Source organism: Halictus rubicundus, chromosome 7 (genome assembly GCF_050948215.1).
Source record: "Halictus rubicundus isolate RS-2024b chromosome 7, iyHalRubi1_principal, whole genome shotgun sequence".
Classification (NCBI taxonomy): domain Eukaryota; kingdom Metazoa; phylum Arthropoda; class Insecta; order Hymenoptera; family Halictidae; genus Halictus; species Halictus rubicundus.
This window is the reverse complement of record NC_135155.1, coordinates 701,583-726,630: the sequence shown is the minus strand read 5'-3', so window position 1 is coordinate 726,630 and position 25,048 is coordinate 701,583. Positions and strand designations below refer to the sequence as shown.

The 25,048-nt window shown below is 37.1% G+C and overlaps 2 protein-coding genes across 4 annotated transcripts in view; one reads left to right on the top strand and one right to left on the bottom strand.

The window, feature by feature from the left end:
• The window catches only part of LOC143355923 (general transcription factor II-I repeat domain-containing protein 2-like), a 341,246-nt gene extending 333,875 nt beyond the window's left edge, over window positions 1-7,371 (bottom strand). The window contains exon 1 of the mRNA XM_076791150.1: window positions 7,282-7,371. The gene's annotated coding sequence lies outside the window, so the exon portion shown is untranslated. The remainder of the gene's footprint in view (window positions 1-7,281) is intronic.
• Window positions 1-25,048, top strand: part of LOC143355910 (unconventional myosin-XVIIIa) — a 378,931-nt gene that overhangs the window by 122,838 nt on the left and 231,045 nt on the right. For 2 of the 3 annotated variants that reach the window (XM_076791094.1, XM_076791093.1), the window contains exons 6-10: window positions 2,980-3,168; window positions 4,452-4,628; window positions 11,274-11,474; window positions 11,712-11,864; window positions 12,812-13,392. In XM_076791094.1, coding sequence (XP_076647209.1) covers window positions 2,980-3,168; window positions 4,452-4,628; window positions 11,274-11,474; window positions 11,712-11,864; window positions 12,812-13,392 — 1,301 coding nt within the window. Of the gene's footprint in view, window positions 1-2,979; window positions 3,169-4,451; window positions 4,629-10,579; window positions 10,723-11,273; window positions 11,475-11,711; window positions 11,865-12,811; window positions 13,393-25,048 lie in introns of those variants that run through there. The other variant, XM_076791095.1, reaches the window with a different exon arrangement.

The window sequence follows — 25,048 nt, the reverse complement described above, 5'->3', positions numbered from 1 at the left end:
TATACATAAAAAATATGCTACAACGCAGCATAACCTTAACTCTCAATGTGTTAATTTAATATAAATAATTTCAATCAATCGATAGTATCTTCTCGATGTGCTTTTCGCATACCCCGGCTCCCTGGGGGAAGCCGGGGTTATGTGGGTCTATCCCTGGGGAAGTGTCCCCGGAGACTACCCACTAAAAATTCAACGCCCACCTAAGCTAAAGGGGAGGTGCCTGGATCACGCGAGTACTCCTCCGAGGGTGCACCCACAGCTCCCGGTGTCTTCGTGCCTCGTCCGGAGCAGATGTCCCGAAGGAACCTGCCCCGTGCCGAGGCAGGGGAAGAACACTCTTCTGTATAGCCTTGGACCGGTTAGTACACGTGATTGGACGTGACTGACGTTCCAATCTTTGGTGCTATTGGACGCTACTATTACTGCCAAAACCACTGCTGCATGAATGATCGTGTGCCTCGACCATTGTTGCTGATTGTTGCGGACCATTGCAGACTGCGATATTTCGGGATACTTGAACCAGACAATAACTTCAAGACCTTTTCTATATTATTTTAATAATAAAAAAATTGAATTGTGTTCAGATTAATAAGCTCAGGAAATATTGAAAAAAAACTTTGCTCAGTGTCAAATCAATTTTAGAAATAATTTTTCAAAATTGAGCGACACTCAGTGAACTTATTTTTGAGCTCATTTTTGGAATTTTACTTTGTGCATAAATTATAAAATTTTTTTAAATTTGTTTTTCGAATAGTAGGACAGTGAGGTGCAGAGGAGTACAGCAGCAAGTATAAAAAGTTTACAAAATAAGTGGTTATAAGTGGACATATAAGTGCATAAGACACATACATAAGTGCAGACAATTTATAAGATACAAACTTTATAAGATACAAACAATTATTGTGAAAATTTGGGCATTAGAACAAAATGGTGAAAGCTTGTGCAGTTCCACAGTGTTCATCGGGTGTAACTATCCCAGCATACTACTTTCTTCAAGACGTCAAACAATCGGAATCTTGGGCCACTAAAATTCAGTATCTTGTAATATTAGATGGACCCGAAAGTAATGTCATTTTTTATATTAAATTCAAACAAATAAATTTGTAACAAGTTTTTATTTTTAATCAATGATGTAATCACCCTCGTTATCAATAACCACTTGCCATCTAGTGTGCAAATTTTCAATGCCGGATCGATAAAAATCAATTGGTTTTTGAGCAAAATATCTGGAGAGGACATTTTGGATATCATCCAAATTTTCAAATTTTTTGTCACATAGACAAACTGTTCTAGCGATCGGAATAAATGGAAATCCGATGGTGCAATGTCGGCCGAGTATGGTGGGTGAAGCAGTACCTCCCACCCCAATTCATTAATTTTTTCCAGGGTTCGTCTTGCGCAGTGCGATCTTGTTTTCTTCGGACAGATTGTGCGGGACCCAAACACTTGCTCTGCTTACTTTGCTTTCACTTCCGCCCTTAACACGTAATTGTCTAAAGTTGTTGGTCTTCCTGATCGATACAAGTCGGAGAGATCAAAATTACCGGATCTGAACTTAGAAAAGCACCTTCGGCATTTACGATCATCTAATGCACTTAAATAAACATCGCAAATGTTTTTGATAGCAACAGTTGCGTCACTACCCTAGGGAAACTCAAAAAGCATACAATGCCGGATATGTACCTCTTCTGGTATTTCGCTGGTCAATTCTACCCAAAATTGCAAAAAAAATTCAAGATTTAATTATTTACAAGTAAACAAATCACTTTAACCTTAGAATGTCGTTAGCACGACTTTAAAGTACACAATGATCTGATAAATGATAAACAAATACTGACATGCGCAGAAACGACATTACTTTCAGGTCCACCTAATACTTAAACCGGCAAGCACTGAAAGGCGCAAATACAGGGTGTGTTATACACATTTTGAAGAAGATTCATTTCTGCATTCTACTCAACGAAGAAGATTGGGACCTGATGCTATTTTGCATTTGCAAGTGCAGAGTGAGAACAATATTATCATTATGTATCACTTTTATATTATAATTATGTATTACTTTTATATTATAATTACGTATTATGTGTATAATTATGTATTATTATGTATTGAAATAAAATATTGTTGAAATAAAGTATTGTTACAAAACACATTAGATCCTTTAAACATAAGTTTAATTCTAAGTTTAAAATAATCGTACTATACAGTAGGTATATGTGTATGTGTATATGTGTAGAATCGCATAGCTATATATATAGGTTTTAGTTGACGGAACTAATCTAGATGGCACTGCTAAGGTCCATATGTAGGGGCTCTGTTCCCCCACTCCCATACGTGCAGATTGGGGATCGGCGGAAGCCGTTGGCGACGCCGAGCTCCCGCTCTGTTTCTTTTGGCGTCTGGATCCTCGAGCTGGATGGTTGTGACCGACAAATCGTGTGGCGAGTTTTTATTCTCCTTCCTCGTGTTCCGATCGAACATGTCCACGACGTGTGGTCGTGGCGGCGTGTAGGCCGTCGTAAGGATTGCATTCCCTTCACCCTTTGGGAAACTTCCACCTACACATATGTGCATTATACATGGGAGATTGCCCTCCCTGGGCCGAGGCAAGAAGACGCCACGAGCGGTAAGGAAGGGTCGTCGAAGGCGCGCCCACGAATCCACCTCCCCTTATAGGGGGAGGGACGGACCAACACCCCCCATACCGAGAGTTAACTCGGAGGGGTGTCGACCCAACCCGGGGAGAGCTAATCTCTCCCCCCCCCCCCCCGGGGGGCGAGGTCAGCTCACACCTCGAGCCTCGCCGTTATGTCACCTTCCGGATTCAATATAGATGAACATTTTGAGAGGCTGTTGGATTAGTAATGTTATATGTAGTAGTGCAAACTGTTAATAGTCTCTAACGCGTTGCGTTTAGCTTTTCTGTGGAGAATCATATGTACATTATGTTTATTTGTTTGTTTACAAATTGGAACACAGGCGCGATCGGAAGAACACTTGGCGCAAGAACAAGCATGGCTGAATTACGAAAAAGTTTGGTTATTGCATCGAGGTGGTTTCACCCTTGCTACGAGATACGGCTCGACGGATCCGGATACGGCAAAACTGAGGATTCGTTTGGTTGCTTCCGGCGAGGAACTTCTTGTAGACGAGGAAGACGTGGAGAAGGTATGAATATTACCTATCATTAGGTCCTATGATGTATAGGACGTATAATTAGGAGTATTAATATTAATAGAAATAGGCAGAGGCGGATTTAGGGGGAGGCTATAGGGGTTATAGCTCAGGGCAGCAAAATCCAGAGCCGGAAAATTTTTTTAAAAATAGCACAGGTGCAAGTCACAACGCTAAAAACAACTAAATAAAAATATTATCCAATTTAAAAATAAAAATACCATGTTTGAATGACGTTGTATGAAATTACAAGAAATCATTTGAAGCCTATGGGAGAGGAATGCAGAATGCGAGTACCTACATCTCCCATATCTGAAGAATAGGTTGAACAAAATTAGGGCAGTACTAATGAGTTTTTTTTCCAAATATCCTTTAAATTATTGACTGTATCGAAAGATATGTTCTTCAAAACCTCTAGATCTGGACAGGCTGCGTCTTTTATGTCGCATTACTTTTTTCGTAAAACGAACGGTTTCCGAAAAAATTGAGAAAAATGTTAGAACAAAATTAAAAAATTTTGTCTAAAATTTTTAAACTGCACTGTGTTTTCATGATTTTTTATGAATAAACATTAACGAAAAATGTGTATTTTATTTTTTTGAACTTGCGAAACTTATTTTTGTAAAATTGCATATTATTTTAAAGTCAGTTGCGTATATTTCCTTTATTAAAAGCCAAAAAATGTTGAATTTTCACTTTATCAAGGTTAACGATTTTAAAAGGAAAACTACGTTTCGAAAAGGCCTCTAAAATGAACTGTTAAATAAATATGAGCAAATCTGTATGATGTTACCCGGGCGAGGCAAGCAATGCGATAGAGCATAAAAGACGCAGTCTGTCCAGATCTGGCATAGAAGATGCAGCCTGTACAGATTTACAGATTTTGTCTGACGTATTTTTGCACTCAATAACCTAGAAGATATTCGAGAAAACAACTTCATAAACATTTAATTAATTATTTTAATGTTTAAGGGTGGGCTCGTGGGCTCGTTTTTTCCGTTATCCAATGGAACTCAAACTTTGCACAGACTTTCTTTCTTTTCTTTTTTCAAGACTAAATAAAAACCACCCTAATGTATACGTATACTAACAGAAGGCAGTATAGTCAGATACAAGAACCATTAATTATTTAAGAAATTAAACAAAAAATAGTGATTTTTAGACGAAAGGTAAATACTTAAATATGAACAGCAAATTATAATAGGATACAATACTTTGACCAATATTTTATACCAAAATAAAATTACGTAATCGTTTAATCGCTTGCTGTATTACAGGCCAATCCACCGCAGTTCGACAAGGCTGAGGAACTTTCTCGTTTGCGATTTCTTAACGAGTCCTCTGTTCTTCACACATTGAGACAACGTTATGCTAGTAACTTAATACATACTTATGCGGGCGATAGTATGATCATCATTAATCCGGTGGTGCCATTGGCAATTTACTCAGAAAAGGTAAATAGCTTTTATTCATTTTGGCACGTAATGTACAGAAAGTGTATTATCATTTCTGTTTTGTACGCTTTCATTGAATCTCATCTAATGTTACCGTACATCATCGTTTCGTATTGTTGTGCTAAATGTCACCTTCGAGTATTTGTATCACGAGCAATTTATAATATTGCTAATTTGTAAATCCTATAAAATATTCGAAACAAACAGTAATTCTTGGAATATACAATAATACATATAAAGTGGGTATTCGCATACTTTTTAGAGGACCATAAAAAGGTCCTAAAAGGTCCTTTTTAATAGTGGACCATATGACTTTGATTTTTTTTTAGAAGTTAGAACAATATGTACACTGTATGTACAATAACATTCACGACGAGGAATTCGATATATTTTAACAAATTATGTTTAAATGAAATCTTCTCGATAGAAAATGTAATTTTATTGTTTCAATAGGTAATTGCATTTATTCGGTTATTTAATTTGTTAGGGTCGTTTGCAAATACCGTACGTCCATTGTCAGTTACGTATCGTTTTTTTTTTAAGATGCGTTTAAAGACACTTTTTAAAGACACATACTAAAATGGTTAGAAACAATATTTATTATATATTCATATTCCAAACTAACGTATTTCTATATGTCACATTCATATACTTAAATAATCTTCAGAAAAAGTTATTTGTTTAAACTATATTACATATCAATACATTTTTTCATTACTTCTACAAAATGTCGACCACTGTAGTATAAATACATTATCATATACAGGGTGAGTCACCAAACGTTAGCACCTCAAATATCTTTGTTGTTTCTAAAGATACGTAAAATATGGTAAGGACAAAGTTGAATGGTACAATGGGGCTGACACGATGCAAAAAAAAAATTTTGTTTTTATGTCATTTTTTTGGAGATATCAAGGTCACCTTGACTTTTTTAAATGGAACCACCCTTTTTTAAACACCTACAATGATAGTCCCTTTCATTAGGAATTCAGTGACTATAATTAGTCCAAGGTCATTCAACGTCAAGGACAGAAAAAACGTAAAAAAACTAAAATATGGAAGCAGAATACCTGTATTTTATAAATGTTCGAAATGATGGCCGTCTGCGTCGATACATTGTTGTAAACGAGCTCTGAAGGAATGTTGAACTCTGATAAGTGTATCCGACGTGATATTCGTACATGCTGTGATGATACGCTGACGCATATGTTCAACTGTTGTTGGAGCATCCGTGTACACGGTCTCTTTTAGCAGACCCCATAAAAAGAAATCCAGTGGATTTAAATCAGGCGAACGTGCTGGCCATGAAACTGTTCCGCCTCGTCCAACCCATCGGTTTGGATATCGAGAATCCAACGTTTCTCTTGCTACTCGTGCATAATGAGCAGGACAACCGTCATGTTGGTACCACATATCGTAGCGATTTTGTAAAGGGACATCTTCTAACAAAATTGGCAGATCTTCTTGCAAAAATTGAGCGTATTTCTGTCCCGTCATCATTCCGTTAACGAAATATGGTCCAATTACTTTGTCGTTCAAAATACCACACCACACGTTTACGCTCCATTGTCTTTGATGATCAATTTCTCGCAGCCAGTGCGGATTATCCACAGACCAATAATGGGCGTTCCGTAGATTAATTGAGCCATGATTAGTAAATGTTGCTTCGTCCGTAAACAAGACATTAGAAAAAAATGAATGATTTTGAAGCAATCCCCATTGACAAAAGTTAATTCTATTTTGAAAATCATTCCCGTGCAATTCTTGATGGAGCGATATGTGGAACGGATGAAATTTATGTCGGACCAGAATTCGTATTACGCTACTTTGACTTATGCCTGCTTCCCGGGCAATTTTTCTCGTACTCACGTGAGGATTGACAGCTATAGCTGCTAAAATATTAATTTCATTGTCTTCATTAGTCGTGCGATTCTTCCGTTTGTACTGTCTTGCATGTACACTTCCAGTACTTCGAAACAACCTGTACGTATTAGTGAAATTATGTCTAGAAGGAGTGTTTCGCTCGGGGTACCTTTCTTCATAAAGTAGTCGGGCCTGCACTGCATTTTTTCTACATTCACAGTAAATCGTGATCATATCACACTTTTCATCACATTATTGTGTTTATCAAGCAGTCAAAGTACGACATAAGGCAAAACTTTATGAATATTTGTATTACTATTAAATATAAAATCGTATTATTATTACATTTTTATTTGTTTTATTTGTTTACATTTACTTTATGCTTACGAGATTTCATTACATTAATCTGGTAAATGTCTTGATGGAATTATGTAAACTACTTATATCGAAAGGCTGCGAAGTATTCCCTAACGTACAACGGCAATAGTACCCCGTCATACTAGTAGAGAGGGCATCTACTTTTACTATTAAAAAAAAACCATTAACGGCATGCAACATAGTATTATAGTGTAAATACAGTGAGTTCGCGTTGTATGTCAGCAGCGCGGGTCTTGACGTCGCTTATCGTTCAGAGGTTCTTTGGTCCGCGCCGAACGTAGAAAATGACAGCATTACATTATATCATATTTGGCATCGTTTTCATTAGAAAAATGTCATGAATATGTTAATGAAAGTCCCGTAAAAAAATAATTAATATTAAAAAAGTTTAAGTTTTCATTTAAAGGCAGACCTTGAGCTTAGGAGTTCACGCCAGTCTTTCAGCTTTCCCGAACGCTTCGACTCTCCGCGTCTCTTTCTTTCCCATACGCTGTCCTTCTTTGCGTTCGAAACTTTCATCGTTCATTACACAAGTAAATATCATTGGAATTGTATCATATTTCGTATCATTTTCATTAGAAAAATACCATGAATATGTTGGTGAAAGTCCCATAAAAAATAATGGAAAATAAAGAAGTTCCTGAGAACGAAAAGCGTCCCAACAGGCCCCTTTTATTTATGGGAAGATACCGTATGATTTTTTCATGTGAAAATCTCTAGAACACTCGCTTCTGGAATCCGCCAATTAAGTTTCTGATAGGAAATAGCCTAGATAACCTCTTATTAACCCTTTTTAACAAAAATCTAACTGGGGCCTGTTTTTAATTAGAAGCGACAAAAAACGAAAGTGTGACCCAAATTATAAACGTGACATCAAATTATAAACAGAGCACCCCATTCATTTTTAGGGTATACATACCCGTTCATTTTCATTATCTTCGGTCAATAATTGTGCAGTCATGTGTAGAGTCGCGTTGCGTCACATTCGTAAGAGTCAATTGTAATGAGATTGGGTTAAAGTCCACTTCGAATCAAAGTTTAACCTTACAGATTCCGTTAGTTCGGTAAAACTTCTATTTGGCATCTAGCAATTACTCTTAGATCCCGCATTGCCAGAGCGTCAAGACCGTGTATCTTAGGTAACAATTCTTTTATTGTACACTTGCTCTCAATTCAATCGCGACACCAACACTTGTAACAACATTGTCTTGTTAGGTAAATCGCGCAATCTACAAACCCTTAATTATTGCCCAATATCCTAACCCAATAGTTGAACGTTCTCACACGATACAATCTTACTGCTTGGATTGTATCAATTAAATGATATTAGTTACGAGGCCCGCTAACTATCCTACCGGCTCCCTGATTTCGCATCAGGTTCGTCAGCGACATACCATAGTCCAACAGAGATTTCTCCAACCTAGTGGCTCCCCAGTTTCGCATTGGATTCGTCCACGAAAACTATACAATTCTAGCAGCTCCCCGGTTTCGCACCGAGTTCGTCTGCGTTTGACTCCATTCCTAGAGGCTCTCTGATTTCGCATCAAGTTTGTCCTCGACGTCTATAATCCTAGCGGCTCCCCAATTTCGCATTGTGTTCATCCGTGTACCTAACTAACAAATTGAAACTATATTCCTGGGGTAATAACCCTTCGCCGGCCTCCCGCGTTGCTCGCAGCCCTGGCTCGTAACATCTTATTGGATTAGTAGTGGTTCACACCGATATACCCGACCTGTATTATGTTACACTCCTCGGCGACCGAGGCCCCTCGCGGGGTTTCCTCCGCGGTAGTGGGGATAATTCCGCGACCTTTATCATCCAAGTTTCGACGAATTATATCCCGAATTCATTGTATTACGTTTGGCGGATCCAGCTCCAATGACCCTAACTTTGACATATGTTGTTAAGGACGTCATTTTCAACAACTTTTCCCTATACATGTACCTGTCACTCGGCCTTAGTTTCCGAACTAATCGCAAAAAACTTTGCGGGTTTGTGAGTGAAGCGGCATCTTCTTCGAAATAATAGACGAGTTTCTAGTTTATTCAGTACTTAACTATTCTAACAGATACAGCGACCTCATAGTATCAAAAAAGACGTCAATACATTTGTGAAAATCTTTTTCAAAATAAAAATTCTGCAAACTAATGGGTAAAATGATAGTCGCGGGTGCCATAACAAGGAATATTCACTTGCATATATCTCCTCAATCTTTCTATGTACGTTTTTGCGTATGCATGCCACTGTGGCGGCGACAAGCTGGCGCCACGTCCCCGCCATGTGTTTAGTTTTAAGGGAAAGTATGTTTGTACGAATGAATATATTGGGTTGCGTGCTGCGCGATAGCGTCGAGTGGATGTTTAGATGACTGGGTCGAGTGTCGCATAGGGTGAGTGTGTTTAGTTTAGTTGAGTGAAAGCGGACCGTGAGAATGAAGAAAGAGAGATTTTCGTGAGAAAGCGTCAGCGAGCGAACGGTTAGTTTGTAAGTCAGTTCTGTATCAGAATTCGCAGAGAGCGGAAACGCGGGCTACGCGAGTTGTAACGTCCCTCTCAGAATAAACTCCAGTCTCACTACGATTAGTATACGTTTGAGTACCCGTCACCTTTCCCGACTTGTATTCATCTTCCACACCACTTTTAGGATCAACGAGACATAAGAAATCAAAATAGAACGGTAAATGTGGGGATATCTGTATACCCAGTGTCGAAAAGGTATGGTCAACATATGAAGGTTACAAGTAATATATAAGATTACAAAGAGAATGTATAAGTAGCTCGAGTTGGTTGGGGTTAGTGAGGTGAGGGACTACTCTTGCATTCTTCCGCATTTCATACTTTTTGTATGTATGGTCGGGCCGGTCTTCTCCGTCCCCTCACCTCTCTAGCTCCAACCAACTTCAACTATATCTTCTCTTTGAAATGTTGCATATTACTTGTACTGAATAAACTAGAAACTTATCTATTGCTTTGAAGAAGGAGTTGTCGCTTCATCCACAAACTCACAAAGATTTTTGCGATTGTCTCGGAAACTAAGACCGATCGACTGGCACATGTATAGGGAACAGTTGTTCAAAATAACGTCCTTAACAACATATTTCAAGATCAAAGTCATTGGAGCTAGGTCCGCTAAATGTAATATTTACCATATGTTTTCTTGTGAGTATCCGACATTTATAAGTATCCGACATTTAAACATTTGTCAATAGAAAAAATGACGTAGGATTAACACATTCACGACGGGATGTACCACCGGTGGTACAAATACAACGGCCAAAATACCGGCCCGTCGTGAACGTGTTAAATGCCACCGGCATTCAGCGAAAAAAATTGAACTGATTAGTGCAAAAATGTGCAAATCTATTGAAAAAGAACACAATTGATATCCTTGAAAGTTCCCACAAAAATTGTTACTAGTATGACATTGTCCCCCAGATGCAGTACAATCTGTATTTGAAATTGTACTTTCGCGTGCGAGTACATAATGCATACGAGCTTAAACTTAGACCATTCCCGACTTAACCACTAGGTCACTAAGCTACTATTGTCATCCTGTAGAAATGTAAATACGTAATTTTTTATAACGATTTCACATGTCAATTATGTATAATTTTTTTGATTCTCCTGTTTTCTTTTGTACAAGATGTCGAGGCGATGCGATATCAAGATCACTAATATTTTTTTTCAAACGGAACTGTTTCCGAGCGAATTTGGATCGATTTAGTCTACAGTCTAGCAAATTCAATATCCCGGCCATAGTTACTAGAGGATAATCAAACATTCTCAAGCAGAGAAACGATTGCAAAGTCTTCGAAAAATGAAGGTCCACATCATCTTCTTACCCTCTACACAGGTACAACTATTTTTTTATGTCTACAACCTTCATTGACATTGGACGGTTATATCATTGAATTTGTGAGATTATGGGCTATATCCGTAAATTTCGTATACAAAAGAAGTTAGTGACCTGGATCTCCCTTTTCTACGATATTATAGTTCTTTTAAACTCTTTTCTGTCAATATTTTCGGACTGAGCCATGTTTCATAACGTTTTATTTTGTATATTTGCATTTCTCACTAATAATTTGATTTGCCGTTGTTAGCTAGCTTATACAGACTCTTTGATAGTTTTATGAATAAATGTATTTACCCATTTGTGATGTATATTATAGTAATTTTTTTTAAGTTGCTTTATTCAGTTTGCAAACCGTTCGAAAACGAATGCGTTTAATATACTATAGAATATTTCTTCGAAATTTTACTGAAACTAGACATTTATTTCAATGTACGATTGTTGCACACTGTGTACCAGTTTCTAATCAAAACGAATCTAGTGCTGACGTTTTATCTTCAATTTCAAAATATGTTATTTTGCTACTGCATTTAATGATTTTCTCCATTAAGGTGGCGCTTATGTTCAGAGGATGTAAGAGCGAAGATGTGCCACCTCATGTTTATGCGATGGCGCAAGCAGCTTACAGGGGAATGTTAGCAACTCGAAGAGATCATTCCTTAGTTTTTCTTGGCCGTAGTGGATCAGGCAAAACTACCAACTTTAAACATGCTCTTCACTATCTTACACTTTCTGCAGGTACAGTTAATAAGGTAAGTAAGTGTATCGGCATTTTTATGTATATCACAACTGATGTGCGTTTGCAATGAGTCCTCTATAGCCTATACTCTGTCTATACTATACTATACTATACTATACAAACGGGATAGTCGAATTTACTCGAACAGCGCATTTGATAGTTTTTATAATAATTCGATATTATAAATGATTTTATTACATACTCATTTCTTGTATAATACAATTCAGTAACAATTACTGCATTTTTACAGATTCTGACTATCGAGAAACTCAATGCCGTCTTCACTGTCCTAGAAGCATTTGGAAATTGCAGAACATACATGAACTCAAATGCAACACGTTTTACGCAATTATTTAGTTTAGACTTCGATCAATCGGGGCAAATTGCGTCCGCCTCCTTACAGGTAATATAACATACATGTACATGTCTGTCTTCTTATTAATTACTGGGAACTTCCAATTAGATTAAAACATTTAACACAACTTTCGCATATGAGTAACACAATGGTCACTATATGTATATTTGTGTACATAAACATATATTTGAACATACAAAAAGTATAATAAGCATACGATATAACAGATAAAAAACAAATTTTTCACTCTTTAAATTTATTTACTGAAAACTAAAGTACAAACACATTAGCCTAGGCATACACAAGGGTCAGGGTCATGAATATTGTCAAATTCCATGGCTTGCTCAACTGGTGGATCTTCGGGGTGCCTTCGGGTAACCGTGTTCGATCCTATAGGTCAGGGAATTTCGGGACAAAATGAATAACTCCTAAACTAATATATTTTTTATCTAAGACCCTTAATACTTTTTAAAGAGCATATAAAGATCTATCAATTGTTGAAAAAAATACAATTTTATTTAAAAAGTTTAAATAATTTCCATTCTGTATTGAATAAAAAGTTTTTTGTACATATTTTGTAATTGCAATTGGTTGTCATATAATTACTGAGTAACTTTTGTTTGAACAATTTTTGGTCAGTTCATCGGAATTGTGTGAAAAAACAACAATTACATAGGAGAATGGAAAAGAACAATGACTTCTCTCTAAAGTAAAATTTTTGTAAGAAAATGTCCATTTTCACAGAGTTTGACCAATGTCGTCACAGTTTTGACAAATAAAATTCGTATTTTAACAAGTCTGCTTCAAAACTCGTACTTTAACTGCTATCTCTATGACGCTGTTATACTTGGTATTTACAAAATAGGTATAACATTTTAGTGGAATGCCTCTTTTGGGCACTTAACCATACTAAGTACTTCCGGTAGTCTTATATGTTTCACCAAAGTAAAGCGTAAAATGAGGTTGTTGACCTTAATTTTGTCTGTGTGTACAAGGTGCTACTATTCGAGAAGTCAAGAATAGGTAAACGAGCAAACGGAGATCCAACCTTTCATGCAATGTACCGCTTACTGGCAGGGGCCGAAGGTGCCTTAAGAAAGGAATTGCATCTTACGAATTTAGTTGCGGAAAATAATTCATTCATCACACCTCTGCAAAAACATGAAGACAAACAGCGCGCCATGGTCGAATTCAATCGGATCGTGGCCGCCTTTAGGACTCTTGGTATATCAGAAGCTGATGAGAAAGCTATTTGGCTGGTGCTCACTGGTACATATCATCTGAGTTGTGCGGGTGCCGTTAAGGTCGGTACTAGTTCTCAAAGTCGATGGCAGTTTGCGAGAGTAGAGTGTGCGGAGAAAGCAGCCACATTGCTAGGCACCACAGTCGAGGAATTGAGTAGAATAGTGTTCTCTTGGAACGGCGGTGGCGGCACACCGAATACCCCAAGACCGACATTGCGAACACCAAGTCCTACAGAACAAAGTAAGGACATAAGTGGTCTTGACGCTCTCGAAGGACTTCTCATTGGGCTTTATTCCGAAGTATTCCATTGCATCGCGGCTCTTATTAACAAGTACGACCATATACATATTTTTCTGTTACAATATTATCCTCCCTATAATCGCACGAACTGAACCGAACTGAACCGGAACAGTTATTTGATTGAAACTGATCAGTAGCTAAAGAGAAAACAATTGATATTGTTTCGTGCAATAGTGGTAGTTTCATTGACTGATAATTCGTTTTTGGTGTACGGATGGAAGTAAAATCTGTAACTTGTAAATTGGTTTGCAAAGATGTAAAGTGGTATCTTAAACCTCGGATAGCGCAGCGTTTTGTGTCCGAGCGCTGCCAAATTGCTCACTACTCCTATTATTATAAGAACGTGGCACATCGACAGTTCTAGCGACGCGTACCTTGACGCGTACCTTAACGCGCGATCGCCACACACTAGCGCACAAAAGTTCCCGACCAAATGGTTTTTGCAATTTTTCTTCCGAAAGAGAAGCCTTAAGAAATTTTTATTAGTATCATATGTGATACTACAATCACAGTGAAAGGATACTACCAAGATAATCAACGCTATTTATTCTTTATACGCGCTTATTTAAAGGATAAGTCAACTAGCGAGTACAAAAGTTCCCGGGCGGTTTCTGCTATGAGCCTGTAAATGGTCAGTAAGTGTTTACATTCAAATAATATTAAGTAATATTATTATTTCAGTTGGTAATCAATCGCTGAAACGCAAACACGGTTCGAAAGACATCTATCGAGGTACATATGTAATGATGGAATTGGGATTGAGATGGAATTGTGGTTAAAGGGAAAGTCGTCTCGTGAAATTGTTGCAACATTCTCTATTAAGAAAAGCACAGAAAATGATTCAATTATTAGATATCGTGTAGGACATGGCGTAGAACGTAGAAGCCGCCCCCGAAGTGGAAGGCCCCCGAAAGACCACTAAAAGAATTGATAAAATTATAAAACGGAAATCAATTGCGGACTGAAAGAAAACAGCTACCGATATCGCAGCAGAACTGCGAGAAGAAAACATTGCTAATATTATACGATGTACGGTATCAAAAAGATTGGGATTCCACTTAACCGACAGTGACTTCTTTCACAGACATTCTGTTTTCATTGACAATGTGATTTCACCAACATAAGTTTTCATTGACATTAGTTTTCATGGACATTTGTTTTCACTGACATTAGTCTTCATCGACACTTTGTTGTCACCGATTCGATTCGCGTTCTTTCGTAAACGACTCGTGGACGTTCTATTTAATTTTGCAAACTGCGATATTATTTTGGTAGGGAGTCAAAATCGTAATGTCGACGACAATAAAGTATCGATGAAGAATAATGTCAGTGAAATCAGAATGTCAGTGAAAACAGAATGTCGGTGAACACATATAGCGGTGAAGTAGTATCGATGTACAGCTTGTCGAGGAAATCATTGTCGGTTAAGTGGGACGGACCCAAAAGATTACATGATGTAGGACTATTTAGCAGAGTTATTTTTAAAAAACCACTAATCAGCAAGAAAAATAAAGTATCCTGATTAATGTTTCTCAAAGAATTTTTTGGACGAATCTAGATTTCGTCCGTTTGGAAGCGATGGAAGACAATATGTACGACGTCCATTTGCCACAAGAAATAATACCAGGTACCAAACGACAACTGTTAAACATGGTGGAGGAAGCATTGTGATATGAGGAGCTTTATCCGCTCAAGGAGTTGGTTCTCTTATAAAAATTGAGGATATGGAATGGGAATGGTGTCATATATAAGGAGATTTTAGAAATTCATATGCTACCATATGCTGACAGAAAAATATTAGAAAAATAGTTCTTCCAGTATGATAACGACTCCAAACATGCATCGAATACCGTAAAAAGGCCTGTCTACGAATAAAATACAATTTTCATGCTGGCCTTCTCAAGCTGCAGACTTAAATCCGATAGAACATCTTTGGGGAGGTGTAACGTCGAATGAAGAATCATACAAGCTCTAATAATGTCGAATTTTTTCAAAATGTAATAAAACAATGGAATAAAATGCTACACGATTACATTACTCGGTTAATTGAATCCATGCCTCGCCACTTTGTTGCTGTTATTACTGCAAAATGGCTACAAAATATTAATTATAGTATGTTAAATAATGTACCGCAAAATTATTACACAATGAAAAACAAGCATTATTTTTTTGTTGGCTGGGAACTTCTGAACACATTAATTTAATTATTCTTGAAATAAATACATATGAAGAATAAATAGCGTTGATTTTTTTTTCTTTTGTGGTATCCTTTCACGTATAAATATATGTCCTTATATGTATATGATATTAATACAAATTTTTAAGGCTTTTCTTTTGGAAGAAAAATTGCAAAAACCATCTGATCGGAAATTTTTGCACGCCATTGTATGCATTCTCACCTGGTGGCTACTCTGTGAGAGAGATGGTTGATCTTTCGTCGTATACTGGCCACTCGTACTGTGCAGTACATAAGCACGGGTCGCATCGAGTTATGTATTGCAATACATATCTTTTGCAATACATATATGTACAGTGGCAAAAAGTGTAACTCGCCCACTAACCTTTTTATGCCGTATAAAGCGATTGATAGGGCAAAAAAAATTTTTAAACAAGAGATAAAGTTATTTTTATTAAGTTATATCCAAGCTCGTATGTATAATTTCACCAAAAACAAAATCAAAAGTTATTTACATTAAGTTTCCAAACGTCAAAGTTATAAAAACCATGGAAATTAACGTCAAAGTAACATTCGAACAAATGGCAATACTGTTCGGCAATACTGTTGAGAATTCCAATAAGCGAGAAATCCCAATTACTTTATACTTTAATACAATATTTGTATCACACTTTATAAGCGAAAGGCTTGTCTTTTTGGTACCAAACCCTGCTTGGAGCAGAATTTGGCCCCTATTTTTTAAGAATTTGGCACAAAAACTTGTCGATAAATTCCGAACCAAATGTGGAAACGTCTTTTAAACGTCTTTGCAAATAAAAATTAAAATTAAAATTAAAATTAAAATTAAAATTAAAATTAAAATTAAAATTAAAATTAAAATTAAAATTAAAATTAAAATTAAAATTAAAATTAAAATTAAAATTAAAATTAAAATTAAAATTAAAATTAAAATTAAAATTAAAATTAAAATTAAAATTAAAATTAAAATTAAAATTAAAATTAAACATTAAACATTAAACATTACAATTAAAATTAAACATTAAACATTACAATTAAAAGTAAACATTACAATTAAAATTAAACATTAAACATTAAACATTAAACATTACAATTAAAAGTAAACATTACAATTAAAAGTAAACATTACAATTAAAAGTAAACATTAAAATTAAACATTACAATTAAAACTAAACATTAAAATTAAACATTAACAAATTCAATTCGTAATTAAATTCGTGATTCTTTTAACAAATGCAGTACAATACCATCGATATTTCTTTTGATGCACAAAAAGTATTTCGTGTGTATTCGTTATAATTTTGCTATTCTATCGTAACTATGGGTACCTATATATTAATACAATGTTGTTAATAATTCTAAGATATGTTGTTAACAATTAATAATTAATAATTAATACAATCGGTCGACCTCTTCAGCCACATCTGTATAGCTGCCTAGGTGTCCTTTTGGCTTCCAAGCATTTTCTTCTCTTGTGCACTTTAGGCACTTTAGCCTACAGCATCACTTCGAGTAGCAATCAGACTAATTGTAACCTAAAAAAAAATGAACGAAAATTTAAAAAAGTTATAAAACAACACTGAAATAAATATAGCAGAAGGGCATAAGCAAAAACAACAACGGTACAAATAATAGCCGATGAAAATACTTACTTGTCTCAATAATATGTAAATCATGATGACAGGCACAATCTTAGGTATAGGCCATAGAAAAGATCCCTACCTTCAGGTCTTTCTTTCGCATGGTCAACGCGAATGCCCGACAATCCGTTACTATTTTGAATGGAATGCCCAGCAAGTAGACTCTAAATTCTCTTAGGGCCCACACTATCGCTAATACCTCAAGCTCGTAGCTTGGGTATCGTTTTTCCGCCGCCGTTGTCATTGCACTCGCGTAGTACACGGGGAGAAACGCACCGTCCTCGCTATCGCGCTGCAGAAGTATTGCCCCGTAGCCCTGCATAGACGCGTCGGTATGCAGCTCCGTTTCCCGCTCGGGGTAGTAGATTCGCAGAACTGGCTTTTTGATCAGAGCTTCCTTGAGCGACTGAAATGCGTTTTGCTCTTCCGCTCCGAAACGGAAGGGTACGTTTGCCTTTAACAATCGCGTTAGTGGACGTGCGATCGTGGAATATTCCTGGATAAATTTCCGGAAATATCCAGATAGTCTAAGGAAGCTCTGCAGCTGCTTACAGGTTGTCGGGGTTGAGAAACGAGCCACCGCTTTCGTTTGGGTCGAGGTACGCCACCCATGTCTTCAAAAGTTCGCAGTTCGACCAATTTATGACTAGCCCGCATTCCGACTCTCGTTTAAGGACGGCTTTTAATCGTCGCGTGGCGCTTTTGTAATCCGTCGTGGGCACCACTAAATCGTCGATGTAAGACAAGACGACCTTCTCCGCGATGAGGTCCTTGAACGCGACGTTCACGAATCTTTGGAAGACCGTGGGCAAATTACATAGGCCGAATTGTACCTTTTAAAATTCATATTGCCCATCGGGTACTATGAAAGACGTATACTTCCGACTTCCTGGTTCGACTGCGACGTGGAAGAAGGCGTTTCGCAAGTCTAGCGTGCTATAGATGACGGCATCACGTAAAAAATCTAATTGGTCCTCAATTAGTGGAAGAGGGTATCGGTCTCGGACAACTTTCGCGTTAAGCTGCCTATAATCGACGTATAGGCGGGCGGGCGGGCGGTGTCGTCTTTCTTCTAGTGATCCCTATTTCACGTGTATTGAAAATACACGTGTCCACGTGTAATTAATATATCCGTGCAGTAGTCCGGATACTATTTAATACACGTGTACTGAAATTATGCTGTTTGTTAATTTTCGAAACCTATCATGTTAACTCTTGTATATTTTAATGTACTATCCGTATCCGTATGTCCGTGTACTTGAATACACGGACGTACGGATACACGGATAGTACATTGAAATATACAAGAGTTAACATGATAGGTTTCGAAAATTAACAAACAGCATAATTTCTGTTAATGAACCTTAATCAATTAACTGTTTATTTTGATAAAGAAAAACCAAAGTGTTTACATTTTCCGGCAAAAGACGGTTCCTTTTTGCTGTAACAATATTTCCAGCAGACGAGAAGCACCGTTCAGACATGGCTGACGTTGCTGGCATAGTTAAATATTTTTTAGCGATTTTGGATATTCTTGGATACTTGTGTGTCCTTGCCTTCCACCATTCATATGGATCCAAATCAAACCGTAGTTGTGGCTCAGAGATGTACATTTCAAATTCGGCATCTAAATGATTAACATCATTTATTTCATGGCAAAGAAATTGAAGGGCACTTTTATTTTTTGAGTTTTCTGTCCTCCCTTCTCGAACAGGAAAGTCTTCGAGCGAACATTGTACTTTTTGTTTCATGTTCAAGATTTTTATACTGCGGATCTAAAAAGGGAGCTATATGGAACAGTGAAATAGTATCACCGCCATTCCATTCGAATTTGAAACGTTTTTTAATTTCGGAAATTAATGTTTCCTTTATTGTAGTCAAAATATCATTATCACGTACATATGTTTAAATGTTTTTTGACGACTTTTTTTATTATAGGTCTCACCATTGAGACACAAGATTGGCTTTCGCTACAAAAAAGTGGTGTTACTATGTGAAACGGTATCAAAATCTGTATAAGGAATTCTATTATTGTCCATTCGCATTCAGAAATTTCGAGACTTTTTGCCATGATTGCAGTGATGACGGTCCGGTCTGCTAACCATCTATTTCTGCATAACCTGTCCAGTACGCTTTTCCAATAAGTCTTAAACACGAGTTGAAGATCATGCAACTATAACATCAGTATTTCGATACACGTACTCTGCGCGTTAGGTTGTTTTGCTAACACCATTGTACCATCTTTTACCGACCATTCCCCTGCGTTTATAAAATCATATCCTAGCAGCACCGCGTATTTCAAAACCGCGTTTTCCATGACGTGCAGCGTAGCTTCGCGTATTTCACCGTCGATTACGACCTCCGCGTTGGACTTCCCGAAAGTTCGATATTCTTCGGAGCCTATCCCACGGTGACGCATTTCTTCGTTCGTTAGCGGGGGAGCTCCGATGTCGACGTATACGCTTTCGCGAATAAGCGATACGTCGCTACCTATATCAAGGACGGCTACCGCGGCGCACCCGTTTACGCGACATCTTTCCGGTATTTCGTTTCCGCCGATTCCGCGACAGCGAGGACGTTCTTTGCGCTCTGCTTTTTCATGGGACAATCGCGCGAAATGTGACCATATTCGTTGCAATGGAAGCACTTACGACATTTACGACAATCACACTACAGAGACAATTACGCAAATACTTAGCGCGCCGAAAAAATATAAAAGAAACCCTAGTCCGTAGTACGTGTTCGTATTCCGTGTTCGTAAGCCGTTTATCGTAATCGTAGTTATATCGTATCGGATCGTGTCGTATCGCAACGTTCGTCTTCGCCATACAATCGTTCTTTCGCGAATCCCCGGCCGTGGCGCGGACGCGTCCTTTTATCCGCGCCTTCATCGAACGTTCTCGATCTTTCTATTCGATTTGGGCGTTAGGGTAAATGGCCTACGCCCGCCGCTCTTTTTCGCGGTCGCTACCGCTTGTTGTCTTACGCAGCGGTCACAACACCGTCGACGCTCGCGTAGACGGGCACACACATGCTCGCACGCGTCTTTCGGGCCCAGGAGAGTTCGACAACCTCGTTTGGGGGTTTTTATGCCTGTTTTGATGTCCTCCGTGGTCGCGAACTCTCCTTTTATACTGTATATATACCCAGTTAGCCAAATGCCGTTTCAAGCAAAGGCTATAGCCGGTTTTGGGGGCCAAATCGGCCCCGGAAGGGATTTTATACCAATTTGCGCCATTCGATAGCCTACCAAAAAAGATACCCCTCAGCCAAGTTTTAGCCCTATAGCTCATCTGTAAGGGTAGTTATAGAGGAAAAACGAAAATCCAGTTTTTGGCCCATTTTCCCCATTTAATGACAATTTGAAATTCTGAAAAAAAACTGACACATGTCGGACACCAAACCACATACTTTGAGTCGTTTTCAGATTTTTCCGTTGCAAACTCTGGCTGTAAAAATCGAAAAACACGAAAAAAATCGAAAAAATGCAGATTTCATATGGAAATCTTAGAGCGACTAAAATAAAATTAATTTAGCAATAAGATATTGTCCTAAGTATTATGCTCAATTTTTTTCAAATTCCTGCGATTGGTGCGTCATAGTAGGAAAAAATAAAAACCACTTTTTTCGGCGTTTTTTCCGTGAAAAACTAAGTTATAATTATCGTAAAAATATATTATGTAATATTAAACATCTCTAAGTTCCGGGAAACATCGTCCAGACTTAAAAAATTGCGTAATACAAAAAACGACAATTATACTACGCAGGATATATCCCAATATTTCGAAGGTATTTTCAACGGCGCCGGTTGGTGCAGTAGCTATGGTCTCCGACTGCGGAACCGCTGAAGAATTTTTGGACAAGGTTCGGATCTCGCCCCCGTCCAATTTTTTTTTTTCTTTAATCACATGTTTTTTCGATTTCTAACCATATGATTGTTATTACGCTGTTGTAAAAACATTTTTTAACTATGTTTAAACTATTTTTTAATAATTTTCCGGAAAAATATTTTTGGAGTACTTTCGGCCTTTGGTCATCTACGGGCTGTATTACTTATCTACTTAACATTTTTTTTACATGGAATAAGTGCATCGACTTGTCTATTAAATCTTTTATCTTTAGTCGGTACTTTACTTATTGTTAATAATAAATCTAGTATTATATTGGGGTCGGGAGGTATTGTTGTATCTGTTTCTGTCAAGTAAAAATATTATTAGGGATATTATGAAAACGATGTTTATGCTTCGGAAAACTATAACCATTGTTGTCTGGAAAAATTCCTGATGAAGGACATTTTCGATTCAGGACTTTGGGCATTTAACTGAAACAATCGAGCCGTGGACATTGCTTTATTGAGGTGTTCCAATAGTCTTTGCTGTTTTTTATTATATCTTTTACAAGCAACGAGCAGCTGTCGCAGAAAAACGCCGTTTAAAAACATATCTTCCACCGATATTTTTGATTTTCCGGAAATGACAGAAGACGATTTGAAGATACTTTTCACGGGATCATACCAATTATCTTAAGCTGTTTCGTATTTGGCCGAGATAATGGATGAACACGATAATAAAATTAATGTCCGTTATTTAATAGAAAATAATAATATTGTAAAATTCGAAGTAAAATCGCGACATATCAACCGCAAAACGTACAAATGCTACATAGATTATATACCAAACACAACTGGTCATTCCGGTATAAAACGGTATTGTTGTGAATGTGCCAATGGTAATCGCACTATTGGATGTTGCTCACATGTAGCTGCTATCATTTAATATTCATTTTATGCTTGATACGACACAGACATAGTTCGGCCAGCAGAGTTGCTCACCAGAATTTTCGATAACGACCAAATAACACCGACAATTGACGAAGATAGCGACGAAGACTGAAAACGCCATACATGATTCCACTGCATACCAATCCACCTATAACACTGTCCAACAAAATTAAACTTTTTTCGAGTTTTGCAATACCTGTTGGGTGATTCTTATACACTTTGTCATCCTAAAACCGAATCTGAAAGTAGAATTGCTCCATCACGCAACGTTTTCGAAAAATTTTGGTTTTTGTAAAAATGCCCGATTTTGATACGAAACGACGTGTTACGCAAAAACTAAATACGCGAGAAAGTTCAAATTTGAGTCAAGAGATAGAGGGGACTCTCCTCTACATATTCATATAGTCAATTATATTTTTATGTACTTCCTAATAGTTGTAAATGGTTGTTAAAGTTTGAAAATGTGCCGACGCGGGTACTTTGTACGCTCTATTTTTGTATTTATGTGAAAAATCCTTTATCTAGCAGGAATTTACTATACAGGAATGCATTCTACAGACATTTCTGGTAAAGAAACCATTCACGAAAAGTATTTGGTTCCCTTAATGTACGAGAAGGATCAGAAAATATTAATTGACAGAGTGTGCGCGACGCGTTCGCGCCAGACGGCCATTGCAGCCTTTTCGCGACTCGCCAGGGCCGTCGCTATGCGTAGTCGACGTTGGTACCACACAAGTATGTCTTTGCTTACTATGCTTAATTAAATACATTTTTGGGTGCCAATCATTACAAAAGATTATAAAAATACGAGTTATATTCACATTTCATTGTGGAAATGCTTAATAAAGAAAATTGAATAGAAAAACTTACCTATTTCTGATGTAAACAAATTAAAAATGTTTCCGCCTTGCTTGACGTTTGTTCCTGGTATCCCGATTTTCAATAATAAGTGTCCAGCAGTAAGCAAGCATCCGCACATAAGTCTTTTCCTTTGTAACGTTTTTCCATTGTTCAAATATCTTGATGAAAGATTAATGCTGGAATTGTATTCCTTGTTTTGATTTTAAAATAATTTCGTCATGAATATAACAAAAACAGTCCGGCTGATTTATACACTTCCGCGAGATTTTATCGATTTAATATAGAGCGATCTATGTCTTAATTATGTACTTCGATCAATAAAATCGATAAAAATAGTCCCATTTATATAGTGTTTGGACTTATTTTAATCGGAAGAATCTTGAATGACCATTGGTATTACAATTATAAAGATAAGACAAGAATTACTGAAAATAAAATTTTCCAGTCACCGCATTGCTGCGGTCAATTTTCTTTATTAAGCATTTCCACAATGAAATGTGAATATAACTCGTATTTTTATAATCTTTTGTAGTGATTGGCACCCAAAAAGACAAAAAAAGATGTATTTAATTAAGCATAGTAAGCAAAGACATACTTGAGTGGTACCAACGTCGACTACGCATAGCGACGGCCCTGGCGAGTCGCGAAAAGGCTGCAATGGCCGTCTGGCGCGAACGCGTTGCGCACACGCTGTCAATTAACATTTTCTGATCCTTCTCGTACATTAAGGGAACCAAATACTTTTCGTGAATAGTTTCTTTACCAGAAATGTCTGTAGAATGCATGCCTGTATAGTAAATTCCTGCTAGATAAAGGATTTTTCACATAAATACAAAAATAGAGCGTACAAAGTACCCGCGTCGGCACATTTTCAAACTTTAACAACCATTTACAACTATTAGGAAGAACATAAAAATATAATTGACTATATGAATATGTAGAGGAGAGTCCCCTCTATCTCTTGACTCAAATTTGAACTTTCTCGCGTATTTAGTTTTTGCGTAACACGTCGTTTCGTATCAAAATCGGGCATTTTTACAAAAACCAAAATTTTTCGAAAACGTTGCGTGATGGAGCAATTCTACTTTCAGATTCGGTTTTAGGATGACAAAGTGTATAAGAATCACCCAACAGGTATTGCAAAATTTTTTTGGTGTTGGACAGTGTAATTATTACAGATTATTCCTAATAATACTTCATCTATATATTTTCTGTCACAAAAATAATCAATCCCTTATTCCATGTAAAAAAAATGTTAAGTAGATAAGTAATACAGCCCGTAGATGACTAAAGGCCGAAAGTACTCCAAAAATATTTTTCCGGAAAATTATTAAAAAATAGTTTAAACATAGTTAAAAAATGTTTTTACAACAGCGTAACAACAATCATACGGTTATAAATCGAAAAAAAAAATTGGACCGGGGCGAGATCCGAACCTGTTCCAAAAAGTCTTCAGCGATTCCGCAGTCGGAGACCATAGCTACTGCACCAACCGGCGCCGTTGAAAATACCTTCGAAATATTGGGATATATCCTGCATAGTATAATTGTCGTTTTTTGTATTACGCAATTTTTTAAGTCTGGACGATGTTTCCCTGAACTTAGAGATGTTTAATATTACATAATATATTTTTACGATAATTATAACTTAGTTTTTCACGGAAAAAACGCCGAAAAAAGTGGTTTTTATTTTTTCCTACTATGACGCACCAATCGCAGGAATTTGAAAAAAATTGAGCATAATACTTAGGACAATATCTTATTGCTAAATTAATTCTGATTGGGTCACTCTTAGATTTCCATATGAAATCTGCATTTTTTCGATTTTTTTCGTGTTTTTCGATTTTTACAGCCAGAGTTTACAACGGAAAAATCTGAAAACGACTCAAAGTATGTGGTTTGGTGTCCGAAATGTGTCAGATTTTTTTTCAGAATTTTAAATTGTCATTAAATGGGGAAAATGGGCCAAAAACTGGATTTTCGTTTTTCCTCTATAACTACCCTTACAGATGAGCTATAGGGCTAAAACTTGGCTGAAAGGTATCTTTTTTGGTAGGCTATCGAATGGCGCAAATTGGAATAAAATCCCTTCCAGGGCCGATTTGGCCCCCAAAACCGGCTATAGCCTTTCATTTCATGTTGAGCTATATCGGGCAAAATCGGAGTAAACCTTGATGTAGGAGAAAAAATAGAATTTTATTTAAACTTCTAAA